This window comes from Haemaphysalis longicornis, unplaced genomic scaffold (genome assembly GCF_048455015.1).
Source record: "Haemaphysalis longicornis isolate Haplotype H1 unplaced genomic scaffold, Haemaphysalis longicornis Haplotype H1 scaffold_10, whole genome shotgun sequence".
Taxonomy (NCBI): Eukaryota; Metazoa; Arthropoda; class Arachnida; order Ixodida; family Ixodidae; genus Haemaphysalis; species Haemaphysalis longicornis.
Genome location: NW_027526204.1, coordinates 39,385,653 through 39,399,978, shown reverse-complemented (window position 1 = coordinate 39,399,978; position 14,326 = coordinate 39,385,653). Strand labels below are relative to the sequence as shown.

Below are 14,326 nucleotides of genomic sequence, written 5' to 3'. Positions count from 1 at the left end.
AATTGGGGAAATTGGGATGGCAGGGTAAGAATGTAAAGAATAAATAGACACTCATAGCTTGCTCCCACTTTGAGGCGCCCTGAGGTTACACGTGGTATGATATGCGGTTTGATATCCAATGACTTCCAGGTAAGCAAAAAGGTGTTTACTTGGAATTAAGGGTCGATCAGCTAAAAACATCGAGGGATGAAGTGAAATCGTGTGAGTGTAGAGTTCCCGGAAGTTCTTTTTCCTTGCCTTGTGGAAGTACCCACACTCCACTAAGACATGTGTGACTGATAGACGATGTCCGCACCTGTCGCATTCTGGCGGTGGTATTCGCTGAAAAAGGTGGGAGTAAGTAGCGTGTGTATGGCCTATTCGTAATCTGCACATGTATACTTCCGTTGTTCTGTTGTGTTTTTCTGTGCAATAGCTGCCTAATTGGGGTTTTATAGTGTGGAGAGTTTTATCTATCTGAGTGTGCCAGTGTTGCTGCCAGCGTTGTCGGATTGCCTTTCGAATGAATCGTTTCCAGTCAAGATAGGGAAGCTGCTGAACGTCGATGCCACAGCGGAGTGCTGCCACAGCGTCGCTCTTGTCTGCGAGTTCATTACCTGGAATGCTACTGTGTCCATGCAGCCAACACACGACTATGAGCTGTTTGAATGAGTAGGCTGCCATTATCTTTTTAACTAACCTGTTCAGCACAATGTTCATACTTGGTTTTCCATAATGCAGTGCTGCCACAACGCTCAATAAGTGCGCGTATATAATGAATTGTGTCTTTGTTGGTATTATATGTTGGAGCGTAATGAATATATCATGTGCCTCAGCCGTAAATATACTTGTAATTGTCCACCTGTTCTCCGTTCATCTCACTACATTGCAAGCCCAAGTCCATTTCTTTTTTTATTTGAACTATGATATCATCTACTTTACTTATTTATCTGATCAAGGCAGCTCGTTTATTGTCCCTGAGTGTTATTCGCAACATAATTCGTTCTATGGCCCGTTGAGCCGACCTACGTTTGCTTTCTAGGTGTTTAGTGTTTACACATTTGTAAAGTTCGCACACCTTTGCGACGAATACTCTATGTCTAGACCCTTCAGTCACTCATTGAGAAAAAACATGGCGTCATAAGCGCGAAGCGGCTCCTAAACGTATTTATTGATTGATTTCAGTACCCTCAGTGGCTGTCAGTGCAATACATGGGGGAGGGGGTATGTGGTTACGAAACATGTTTGCAAGACTGGAAAAGCAAAAAACAGTACAGCTGAATAAAAAGGTAGAATAGGTATATGAGTGCGTCGTTCCATAGCACCTGATCCCGCCACTGATCACAAAAAGATATGCTGGTAATCTACGAGTGAGCATTTGCAGTAATGCGTTATGACAGGTGATCAAGAATCCGCCCCGCTTTCAGACACTTACCTATATTGTCCCGATTACTCCGGTATTCAACCAAGAAGCAAACGTCGAAATTCTAAATAAGAACCCGCATCAATTTATTCTCGAATTTTCAAAAACTGACACGCAGCAAAACTCGAACTCAGTACTGGCAGAGTGAAACTTAAAAAAGCACATCGCGCTTTTGAATGCCATAACGAGAAGATCAAAAGTACCTAGAGCGTTTTAATTGCTCCTAATGCTTTCGCAGTACAACTGAGATTTGGTTTAATGGCCTCGGTTCGATAGAACAATCTTCATTTCTTATTCCTTATGATTAGCAGATGTCAGCATAAAATGGCGCTAAGATAGAAAGTAGGGCTCATCGTGAAAACTGAGTTGGCCAATTTTTTTACTTTGGTTTCGTTCAGATTACTCCGAAGTTTTGACGAATGGTCCAACTCGCAGGAGTTCATGGGGATCTGAAAAAAAGATCCCCCGTTCGTCAAGGCATTTTTTTCAGCCGACCAAAAAATCGCCAGGATGAGTTTGCTATCTTAAAGAGATGTAAACAAAAAAATAACAATTGGTAGAGCGCCGCGCCGTGCCCGTTATATTGTGTAGCCTGCCTTTAAACTTGCGAGTGCATATGGGCTATCAATTTCTTGTGCGACGTTGGGTAAGGCTGCACATAACTGAACACAAAACTCATGTTGCAAATCATTTGGAACAAAGCTGGCAACTGAGGCGACAAGACAATATTTTGAACGCAGCTAATATGGCTAGCGGTTCATGTATTTTTATGTCCGCGAACGAAAACTCCTGAAGCTTTACGTGTCTGTCATATCTATAGCACGAGGCGTTAGAAATCTAACGTCCTGCTGTGTGTGGCATTAGAATGCTGATACAACCCCAGTCGCACGCCATCCGAAACCTGAATTGGATGCCAAGCTTGTAGTCTCATAAATTTTATGGGCCCATTAAGTATATAGGTGTATCATGGGCACCATTCGAAAGATCAAAACATCAATATTTATGCCTGACGCGTATACGTCTCTTTCCTTTGATATGCATTTTTGTTGATTAGTTTTCAATACGCACCATTTTTATGATCAGCGTGCTGAGAGTAAACGCGTAGGCACGTATGTTGCTTTCTTATGAACATGCCCGCCTTGAAGAGAAACAAAATTTGCTCTAACTTTTCTCCTATATAGTGCCGCATCTTCTTAAATGGTAACCAAATTTGAAGCCAATTTATAGAAGTTTCACAAGCGGAAGTATCACGGGGGTACAAAGCGTCCCGTAGTGAACGTGCTGTAATACCGTAGTGCATGTGCCGGCTCCGGGTATTTTTAGATGCGAAGCATCTCTTGCCCGGGGGATGTCCCGCGTCCCTGCCCCGTCCGCAGTGCCTCTGATGATGATTGTGGCAGGATGCCCCTAGGGATTGGCCAACCAAAGTATCATCACGAGATAGCTTCGTGTTCAACCACCGTCGTCCTCTTCCCGTATGGGAACCGCTGAAGAAGAAGAAGACCAAGCTGTGATGAGGAGGGCGTGTACGTTGCTTTCAGCCGGTTCACCAACGTCAACAACCTTTACCTCACAAACGCTGGCGGAGACTACCGATTATACCACAGAGACGACAACATCGACAAGAATATGATGGACGAATTTCGGCGCCTCCAGAACCACCGCCTACTCACCGTAACACAACAGTACTTGCGTGCCTTTGCCCCCGGTGTGGACCCGGGCGCGGAATTCCCTCTGGTGGTACTAAACATCTGAGCACTCAACATAACAGCAACACAATGGAACCACACGGAACCCCTATGATGCTTCGCATCCTCATCAGGTTTCCCCACAGGAAGATGGTGTAATTTTTTTATCTCCCGGGAACTTTCAAGGGGGAAAAATCTCGGCACAGGGGCGTTTTCTGCCTCTATCAGGCAACGCCCATAGCGGCTAGGATCGAAATGGCGTACTGAATACCTTCGCTGGCCACCAGTCTTAACAGGGTGGAATCACGTGTTGTTTTTCCCCCTACTGTAGTTGCATTCGGGGAGAGAGCGCATCCTGTACTGCACCAGGTGAACTGTACTGCTTCGAAAATTCACGGCAAAGACCGTGCAAAGTGATAGGCGCTGTTCTTGCGTCCTCGGCCGGCAGAGTTTTTTCTCAAGCAAGCATACAAGGAAACATAAAAAGGAACAAATACGCACGCAAGAATGGCTCGCGCTATCTAACGCCTTGTGCTTGAAAGCACGCAGCTCATCGAGGGCGTGTGCAAGGTTCGTCTACTGTGGCCACCTCTGGGGAACCGGAGGATGCAGGGACTAACAGAAGTTAGAGTTTTTCTTGCCGAAGAGAGCCCTAGCCATTAAACGCATTGCCGTAAAGCAGCGCCAAAAACACGTCTGTCGAGGAAAGCAACGGGATTCTGTCAACTGTCGTCCTCATTATTCTAATGTTGGTTCCTGCCTCCGTACTTCTGGCACTGCGGGCTGGTAATTATCAGTGGCCCAGATCTTGCCGTTCCGTGAATTTTGTTGCCGCAGGTTTTTTTTTGCTGTATTTATGTTCTTAGTACATATGGTTAGAGAACGTATAAAATGTTGCTTAGTTTTCCGTGCGCCTTTCAATTCGCAGTGGCTACTCGGCTGGCTGGGAACGTGCTTCTGGCGTTCGCGATCAACCGCATGTCCAGAGTGCTGCACCACAAGATGCTGGAACACGTGTTGTTCAGTCCGATGTCCTTCTTCGACTGCACTCCACGTGGCCGCATTCTGAACAGATTCACTGCGGATCTCAGTGATATTGACTTCCGCATGGCCAGCTTGGGCCGTCAGACAATACAGAGTGGTTTCTTGGCGCTATCCCGGCTCGCCGTCATCGGAAGCGAGAGCCCCGTGGTGGTTGGCATCGGAGTTTTCGTGTTCATTGTGTTCGTCGTAGGCTTGGTACGTCGACTTGGATAATCTCTTGGTGTTCATACGCGCTAAGGGCGAAGGAAGAAACAAATTAAGAGAAGATACCTCGGGTTACTGGAGTACTGTTATGCTAAAAGTCCTCACCGGACAGAAAAGAGATTTATAGTCGCGCGCCACATTTGGTAATAAAATGGGGCGTACCAAATTGTTTACTACAGCGCGAACCTTTTCGGGAGAGCTCAGGCGGGTTCTAATATTTCGTTCTTCGAGAAGTCTTAACTTCCCTTTGGGTCTTTCGGGTAGATTTTGCATTCTGAAAGTACATTACTTCATTTTATTCAGAGATAGTGCAATATCGGCCAAATATGAAGCCTATTGTTCTACTGACTAGTTTATAGCCAGCGAATATAGTCTGCAATATAGCAAAGGGTATCACCGTGAGTTTCGGTTTTCTTGGAAGTTGTAAATGGGTTTTTTTCTTGCCCTGACTGCACAGCGTGCGTTTAAATATCCAGGAGATAGTGCTGCAGCAATTAGTTTGCATTTAAGTCTCTCGTGGTGAGCCTAAGCCGGAGTAAAGTGAGTTGGACATAATGCAACACTTTAGATATGTCGCTTCACCGCTGTCCATGCGTGCTAGGTACCTCTTCTGTGTTTTCTTCTGCACTGCTTTTTGGAGGATTTAAGAATTTTATAACCAATACTGGTCCTCTTTCTAGAAAACGTTGTGTTGTATTTGCTCCACTTTACACAAAGACTGATAAGTGAAGCAGTAGTGCTGATTAAACTAAGTTAAACACGCGGTGTATGTTTTCTTGGACGGAGCTACTGGAATTGCATTAGCCAATACATTCATGAAGTTTCGCAGAATTTACGCTATACTAACCACTTTTTTTATTATCATGTGGACATCCATTTATTCCTTCATTCCTAACCTGTGTTCATTTTTTCGCCATTTTCAGGTAGTGCTGATCCACGCTGTGAACGTCATGCGGTTTATCCGAAGCACGAGCTTCTCTCGCCTGCTACACCACACTACCGAGACAGTTGAGTCGCTGACCACCATACGCGTGTTCGGTATGACTCAGCGCTTCTACGGCCGTTTCTGTGGCCTAGCCAACGAGACTCTTCGGGCATCTCTCGCGTCAGTTGCGTGCCAGCGCCTGACAAGAACGTTCGCCATAGCCTGCAGTCAAACAGTGGTGCTGGCAACACTGGTCTTCATTGTTGTAGCCGTCGGGAGCTCGGATGAGGCAGCTCAAGTGCCTCAATCCAGCAGCATCGGCCTCGCTCTCAGCTCCTCTCTAGGGGTAAGTGAGGCGACTGATATGATCTTAAGCCTAGTAATCTTCGCGAAGCGAAGCCCATATGTCGATATCTAGTTTAAGATATGTTCGCGTTGTAGCATTTATTCAAAACGCACTACAAGTATTCTACACCTGTAGAATAAATGAAGCACCTACACGGTCTACCCTAGATTACTTGAGGTCATGGTTAGGAGGCAGCGTAAACAGAAGGGCGCCGTTAGGAAGCAATGCTTCGGTGGCCGGTTCCCCCAAAGGCGTTGTCATTCTGGTTCAAGAGCACAACCGAGGAGCCATGTTCATTACACCTTCTTTCTTGTCTCAGCCGTTGCAGCCTTTAATGAACGAATATTTCTAAAGCGGATCACAGTCGCGGCGTGATAAGTTTGCGTATGACATCCTCTTCCGTGAAGACTCACTGTTATATCATCCTGGGCGTCTGCACATGAGTTGAAGAGGATTTGTACCTAGCCGCTGCGTACAGCGTCGTAGAGGGTCAGAGCCTCATGTCATCGTTAAAGTTCGGCAATGTTGACAAATATGAGCACCTTCACCAGACCTATAGTCTAGAAATGGTTTTTCCTATACAAACGTCCCGTTCACCAACCGCATTATCTCTGGCCTGGTGGCTCAATCGACAGAGAGACAGACAGAAGACAGACACAGAGACAGACCGACAGACAGACAGACAGACAGACCAAAATTTCCGCTTCCAAAGATCCCAAGAAAAAGTATCCTAAAATTCCGCGGCCAAGGAGCCCAAGGAAGGCTATCTTCATCAAAAACTCTCACTCCTACAGCTGTGGAGTACAGGAGTTCGTGTGCACTAACAATGGAGTCCCCATACTGAAAGTTACAGCCGTTTCAGCACTGCAGCAGCGTTCCAGGGAAAACATTTTGACCGCGTTAAACGAAAGAAACGTGCGATGTTTACCTAATGTATTAATCGCATGGAAAATATTTCTATGTTGAACACAAAACATAGTAATGGTGGGTGCTGCCAGATATGGGCACTAGAAGGCAAGCGAGAAATATCGTAATAGCGGACTATGGTTTGTTTTGAAGTATTCGAAGTTTCCCACACAAATTTTTATTTCCTAAGCAGGCAGGTTGTTTTCAACGTCCTTTGCTATCCGGCCAGCAGAATAGCGCTGAGGCAGGGCTCAAGAACTAGGTCTATCAAGTGGAATATTTTGGGCGCGAAGCAATATTTCGTTTTCTAAAAGGCCAATAGTGGCACTTCTCGCAAGACACTAACACCATCAGTGTTCTTTTTCATACAAGACGCTGTTGCCTTGATGTTTTCTATTTCATGTAGTTTGTTTAGTACGTCAAACCACTTCATGTATAACTTGTTCAAAATTAACAGTATACAATTGCTCAAAATTAGAATTATACATTACCTGTAGCGTATGACTGTAAATAACTGATACTTGGCGGCGTGCCGGAAGTGCTCATTGTGGACTGTTTACTCTGTACTGTTTAGTGTTGTGTACAGACACTCTGAAGTCGAGTTGTATGAAATGCCCAGCCAGTCGCACTCACCCGCCGAAGTGCGTTTTACAAGGGTTTAAACAACTTATTCGAAACTGAAAATCTTAGTTTGCCAGCAAGATCCATTAATCACTGATGTGACGGCACATAGGCGACAATGTCCGACGGCGCAATGGCACACCATGGACGACGACGGCGAGTGAGTGGCAGGCGTGTATCCTGCTTCCTGCTTCCATCGCGAATGTTCCCCAGGCTCCCCTCTCCTCCGATGATAGCTCTTCTGATATGGAACTCAGTATTGCAACTTCTCAATACAAAAAGAACACTCTCCCTCCCACAGATGCTAAAACAGCCAAGGGTCCTAAATGCAAAAGCAACAAGGGCATAATTCGGACCTCGAAGTCTGGAGACATCTTGAAACAGGCCATCGCTTCTTCAGAGCTCGAGTTGCCATAGGAAAGATACGGGTCCTACAATGGAATTGTTGCTATGCAATCTCTGCGTATCCTGATCTTTCGTAGCAAATTTCTAAGCTATCCCCGGATATCATTCTACTCCTGGATATGTAGCTATCTCCTTCAAAATCTTTCGCTGTACGTAACTTCCGGTAGTTTCGCTCAGATCACCAAAAAAGGGAGGAGGTTTGCTTATATTAATTTTGGCCACATTTTGCAAGAGGGCGTCTATTTCGTTCACGCTATCGACAAGCGACTTCGAAATCCTCGGAGTGGACCTGTGTCTTCCGAATGCTTCTCGCTTGTCTGTGACCAATGCATATTTTCTATCTGGGGGAATATCTACGAGACCATTGGATTCAGCTCTAGCTTCATGTACACCGCACAGCCTGCTAGCAGGGGACTTCAACTCTCACCACGTGTGCTGGAACTTCCGAACAGATGCATCCGGTCGGACGCTGTGGGAACGGATTGGTGAAAACTTGGCATGCTATAACTCTGGTGCGGTAACTTGCGTGAGGGGTCAACCCTGCTCGGCTGTGGACTTGACTCTTTCAGAACCAGGTCTGGTAGTTTGGTGGGAAACAATCCTGGATGCAACCAATAGTGATCATGTAGCCGTGGGTTTTGAAATTTGTGCCCAAGGCGTACTCCCAGCCGCAGAATACACTCATTCACCCGCCGATGTGGCTAAGTGGCTTAGAAGTCGTGCTGCTGAGAACGAGGACCCGGTTTAGATTCCCGGCCGCGGCGGCTGCTATTCTGATGGAGGCAGAAAGCGAAAACGCCCATGTGTACGAGATTTCGGCGCATGCTAAGGATCCCCAGGTGGTCCAAATTAATTTGGAGCCCTCCACTACGTCGCGCGCGCCTCATCGCTTGCGTTGCGTCGGTGCGTTAAACCCCGCAACCAATCGGTTTAGGCGAAATGTGGGAAAATTAGGCATAGTAAATATTCTTGTGGCAGATCTTACGTATATTTGGCCATTAACAAGGGCATTATGCTTTGCCTTAATTTAAAATCAAGTAAACGTTTTTGTAGTTAGGCTGCCGCCATCTTGTTTTGAAGTCGCAGTATTTCCCACATTCCATATTCCCTCGCTTGGAACTCCCTGGGGAGCACGGAACAATAAGGCTCTCTGACGCTCTTTGAAGACAGGGCTTGCACATATGTAGTTGCCAACAAGTAGGCGATGATGTGTGTAACACAGAATTGAAGCTACACTATTTGGTAGTTTAGGGGGGGGGGGGGGGGGTATCTTTTTTTCAAACGTCCGGCTCGTTGCAGCTGTCCAGCTAAACACGCGTTAGCCCTTTGCACGGAGCGAGGAAAAATTAAGACTGACTTATTTAATTCGAGGGCACGGCTTATGGAAATAGCAACAAAGAGTTATTGCTTTATGTAACACTAAATTCAAAATGCACTGTTGGTAGTTTAGGGGGGGGGGGTGCAATCTCTGTTCGAGCGTGATGTTCGTTCCCCATGCCCACGTTCAAATGCTTGAGATCTTTGGGCAGAGCACGAAAACGTAAGGTGTAGTGTTTTTATTTCGCGCCAGGGCTTGTGTATATACGGCTACAAAGAAGTAGCTGACGCTTTGTATCACATAAATTTCAAGTAATGCTCTTTGCTACTTTGGGTGGCACCAGCATAGTTAGAAAATCCCATTCATGGCCAGTGTCTACTTTTACACGCTGGAGCACCTTGGGTGCAGTCCGGAAAAATATCGCTGACTTCTTGAAAGTTGCGTCTGGCAAGCATATGGGGATCTGGACTGAAGACCTCACCTCGTAAATACTCAATTAAAACTACTTCACTTTGCCAAAAATAAAGATGTTTATCCTCCAACTGAATTTGAAGGCAGGGCTTACGTATATATAGGCTTGAAGAAATTGCTGATGTTTTGGGGTGCAGAGGGCTACACCCTTTTCTATAACACAGGTTTTGTACTTATAGCCTTATTTTGCCTCGAGCGAAAAACTTTTCAGGAACACTATTGTGTCATTCTGAAGTCTTGACAATATACTTTGACCTCAACGTCTTTTGTGACAAGTTTGAGGCCGCAGTTTTGAGAAGTAACCAGTTGAAGTTGAACTCGGTGTTATAGACAAGGGTGTTGCGCACCGTACGTTAAATTCCAGCTACAATGTTTGGAAGTTGCAGATGTGAATGTATTAGGCTGACTTATTGTTTTAGAACACCCACGTTACTTGCGATGCTCTATGTGGGTGCCACTATTTGTACAATATGACTGACTGTCGCGACTTTGCCTCGTGGTAGCGTCGCCTGGAGGTATTGTGGACGACGTTCTTCCTGTAGTACAGCACACACGTGTACAAGCAATGCAGACTGAACGAAAACACGAGTGTAACCTTGTAGCGCAAACACACTTCTTTTGTTTATACTTCTAGTTATACTTTCCTTCTGCTGTATGTTCCTAGGTCCCCCCTCCTGCCCCCATGAGTTTCAGCTTAGTATCATGTCAAGCTGCACAGACTAACGCTATCGTTAATAACACCCCTAACATTCTCTGAGCACCAAGTTGAGCAGGTATTCGCCACGAAAAGCTGGTGTAAAATCTTCCCTATGGGCTCCGCGGCAACAAAAAAAATTCATATCGCAAAACTGAAAAGGTTCCACATCCCGGAACTCCCCAACATCACCACTTCCTGCCACTCACGCTACCTCATCTGACGGAGATGACAACTATTAATTGTCAATTAACCAATTGATAGACAACTATCAATTGTCTACTGCTCTCAAGTTGCTCTGAATCTTTCAGCCTCTACCAATTGCATATTCACGAGTTACTTACAAAGCCTTACCAACATCCAACTAAACATGTTCGGAGAACTAGTCATCCTAAAACAGCAGACCCGAAAGTGTTTCCAAAAGCTTTACTGCACAGCGCCCCCACGCGACATGTGGGATGTCATTGCGCGCGCTATTCTATTGAGCTCCTGTTAAGAGTAGCCCGCCATTCGGGCGCTGTGGCCGCTAGGTACAGTTCTGGGTACAAGAATTGACAACCTTTGTTCGAGCCCCAGTGGGTCGAACTTTGAAATTTTTTGGCGACCTGTTTCTGAACTAAATTTGCCCCGTTGTTGCTGTCAATATAGGTGATTTGGTACGTTTTAGGTCGCTTTAAGTTCGGGGTGCACCCTATAACCCCGCTTGATTTACGCTCGGCGTCACGCGAAGAGAGATGTCACACGTTGGGTCTTGTGCAGCGAAGCGTTTGGACAAACGTGACTCGGCAAGCCCTCAAGGTATGAAGAACAGCCAACCAGGCCTGCGTTCTTGCGGTTAGAGACACACCTCACATCTATCTCAACAACGTGACCTTCCACTTCCAGCCCCACTTGAAACTTCAACACCACACTGTTTGCGGTGACATGCATGCATTTAACAGATCAGCACCAACGCCCATCTTCCGAAGGTTTTCACCTCGAACGATGCACAAATCGTGCGTGCATGACTCCTAGGCTCCACCAGGCCGGCGGCCATTATTTTGGACGGCAAATGCGTCCCTGACTGCATACGCGCTTACGGGACCTTCACCCACTGCCGCACTTCCCGTCACACCATCCAGCTGTGCACCCTGTGCAGCGACCTCAGCAACCGCCGCGACGTATCTACGAACACCGACACAAGCATCTATTCGACGTTTCATGGGTAGAATTTCGGCATGAACCACACCTGCAACCAGCAGTGGTAATTGTCTGCCTTTCGTCACCCTACGGGCAACAAGGAATGCCGTCGCCGACTCTGCTAGGCGCCACCGCCAATTCTTGCTCGCACCACTCAGACCTACCCACATACTACTTTCCCGTCCCGACGAACCTACAAACAAAGATACAGCGCTGCTACTACATTTTTGAAGTGCCGGTAGAGCTGCGCTAGCCTTTTCAAACAGTCTCGCACGGTTCATGACCTTTTCTTTCCTATAGGTACACAGGCAATCTCCCCACCCCTTGTCCAGCAGAAGTGCTTCTTAAAAAATAACGCTTCCTGTCCTTCGAAATATCTGTCCCCCTATTGCTGGGCCAGAAGACAAGGCCTCACTTGCCCGTCCATCTACTAAATACTAAAGCCACCCTCCTCAAACGCGTCACCTCGTCACCTGCCCTCCACACTACCCCCTGTACCGTATCACTCATTGTCGGCAAGTTCTCAAAGAAAACGGCCCCGTGTATCTTATTCAAGCCATACTAGTCAGCCGCGTAAAAATCAGACCCATCTCTCAGAAAACCGACATTCAAAACTCGACACCATCATTCGCCACGCCTATAAACATGCAAAGATCTCCCACTTCCACTCTGAAATTTCGCCAGATAAGGATCCATCAACGCAATGTGCTTCAGGTAAACCCACAACGGTATACGGTACCTTGACGCTGCCAAACCCCACTGCAAACCAACCTTCGCGGCTAAACCCTTCAGGCAGCGAAGAAGAGATCTAAACTCTGGAAATGTACAAATCTGATTCTAGTACGAGAGAAAAATAACTATAGCAATTGGAGCAGTTGCTGCCACTACTGCCCCAGATATCACAACCATTTTCACCATCTCTGAAGCTGCTTGTCGGTGTTACACCAGCGGCATCATCACATCGTAAGCCTTCTGGAACCTACGATCCGTTCGTATACTCCTGACCTCTGCATTCTCTGGAAAACCGGAAATGCACGTATGGAGGGGTATGAGGCGGCGCACGCAGCGGTCCGCGGGAATATCTACCGTGCATTTCCCTCCAGCACTCCGCCGTCGCCGTCGAAAGACTACAACTCTGTGCATATAACAAACATATACTTTAGCACTACCGTTTCGAACGCGCGCTATACCCCCGGCCAAAGACATGTTAGATAGTAAGGAGGCCAGCATCTACTGCTTCCTTCAAGCGAACACATACCCACGCGGGCCCTCCCTCATGCCACATACCACTGCTTTTTCTCCGCCAGCTACGAATTTTTCCCCGAACACTGTGCACCCTACCCAATGACTGGACAATGCTTCCTACACTCATTCTCTTGTCCCTATTCTGTGCGCCTGCCTTAACAATGGGAAGGCACGCTAGCCAGCCCAGACTCCAGCGATAAGCCTAAGCATCTAGAAAGAGCGCATTAGGCTCCCACCGCCCAGGGACTTCAGGATCAAAAAACCTCCCCACGCCATGTGTCTAAAATTAGCTAACTGTTGGTACAAGTAAAATTTACTCCTTCTTCCACACGACCGACCAATAGTTTTTTTTAATAATAATAATGTTTATTCACATTTCAAAATACTGAACATTATCAAGCCCGCATAAGCCGCATGGCTTGTGTGCGCCGCTGGGCAGTCACAGGAGGGCGCAAATTGGGACACAACGTGAGTAGAAAGCTCAAGGAGCCCAACAATCGCAAGGAAAATATCTTGAGCAACTGCCATGCCCAGGAAAAAAAAACCGCCAAGGTACTTTTTACTTACATACAAGAGAAAGGCATTTAGCAGTCAGTCGCACTTCAAATTGTTACAATGGTTTTTTAGGTACATCCAAAACAGCGCAATGCATTCATTCAATGTCCGCAATAAATGACATCAAAAATGTTTTTACCTGCTTCATATTATTAACCACTGGCTCGGTTTTAATTCTGTTAAATAAATGTGGGACATAAAAGGCACGGGTTCTTTTACCATAATAAGTGTACACACGTGGCAATACAAACTTTTCAACGTTTCTCAAATGCCTAGCTTTAACATTGACAACTTTGAATTCATTTTGATAAAAGTGCTTGCACAAAGCATCAAACATAAATTGCTTTTGAACAGGTAAAACATGAAATTGTTTCATGACATCTTCCATTGGTTCACCATGGTGCTTTGTACTATAAGCGAGGTTGTGTGCAATTTTATGGAGGATGGTGCTCAGAATATTGAGCTTATAGGATGATGCGAGACCATATATTGTAATTCCGTATTTGATAATGGACTCTCCTAAACTTTTATATACAAGCTTTTTAACTGAAGTGTTGCAAATAGAGCGCAGCGCATACAAGGAAGCGCACACTGCTCTAAGACGTTTGGCAACGTATTCAATGTGAAGGCTCCAATTAAGTGTGTCGTCAAAATATAACCCCAAGTATTTTACGTTATGTTGAAGTGTTAGCACGGAACAAGAACAGTTATTGCATTTACTGCCGTGCAAGTGTAATGGGTAAGCTGATTGAAAAGACTTATAAGGGCTATGGAAGCAAATAAGATTTGTCTTCGATTTATTTATATAGATATGATTATCCGTCAGCCAGTCTAAAATGGTACAAATGTCTCTCTGAAAGACACGGCCACCATCATTGTAGGCTGTGCAAGGGAAAACTACGGCAGTATCATCGGCATACATATAGACATGGGATTCAAGGGAAATACTGGCCAGATCATTAACATAAATATTGAATAACAGCGGCCCGAGGATTGACCCTTGGGGTACCCCGGTTTTCATTAGTACCGGCTTACTATAACAATCACCTACCCGGACGCGTTGAAAACGTTTGGAAAAGTAATCTTTAAAAAAGGCAAGATAAGGACCCCTAAACCCAAAATCATTTAATTTATTAAGTAATATACAGTGGTCTATTGTGTCAAATGCTTTTTGCAAGTCTATGAACAATGTTATCACGAGGTTATTTTTATCAATTTCACTACATAAACGGTCATTGAATTCTTCAAGCAGATGAATAGTACTTAACCCGCTGCGAAACCCAAACTGATGAGAGCTGAAAAGATCGTATTTCTGACAAAAGG

At 45.8% G+C, this 14,326-nt stretch overlaps 1 protein-coding gene across 2 annotated transcripts in view; it reads left to right on the top strand.

Annotated features, from left to right (window-relative positions):
* The window catches only part of LOC144158393 (ATP-binding cassette sub-family C member 2-like), a 164,139-nt gene that overhangs the window by 125,642 nt on the left and 24,171 nt on the right, over positions 1–14,326 (top strand). For both annotated transcript variants that reach the window (XM_077689263.1, XM_077689262.1), the window contains exons 20-21: positions 4,019–4,329; positions 5,262–5,609. In XM_077689263.1, coding sequence (XP_077545389.1) covers positions 4,019–4,329; positions 5,262–5,609 — 659 coding nt within the window. The remainder of the gene's footprint in view (positions 1–4,018; positions 4,330–5,261; positions 5,610–14,326) is intronic.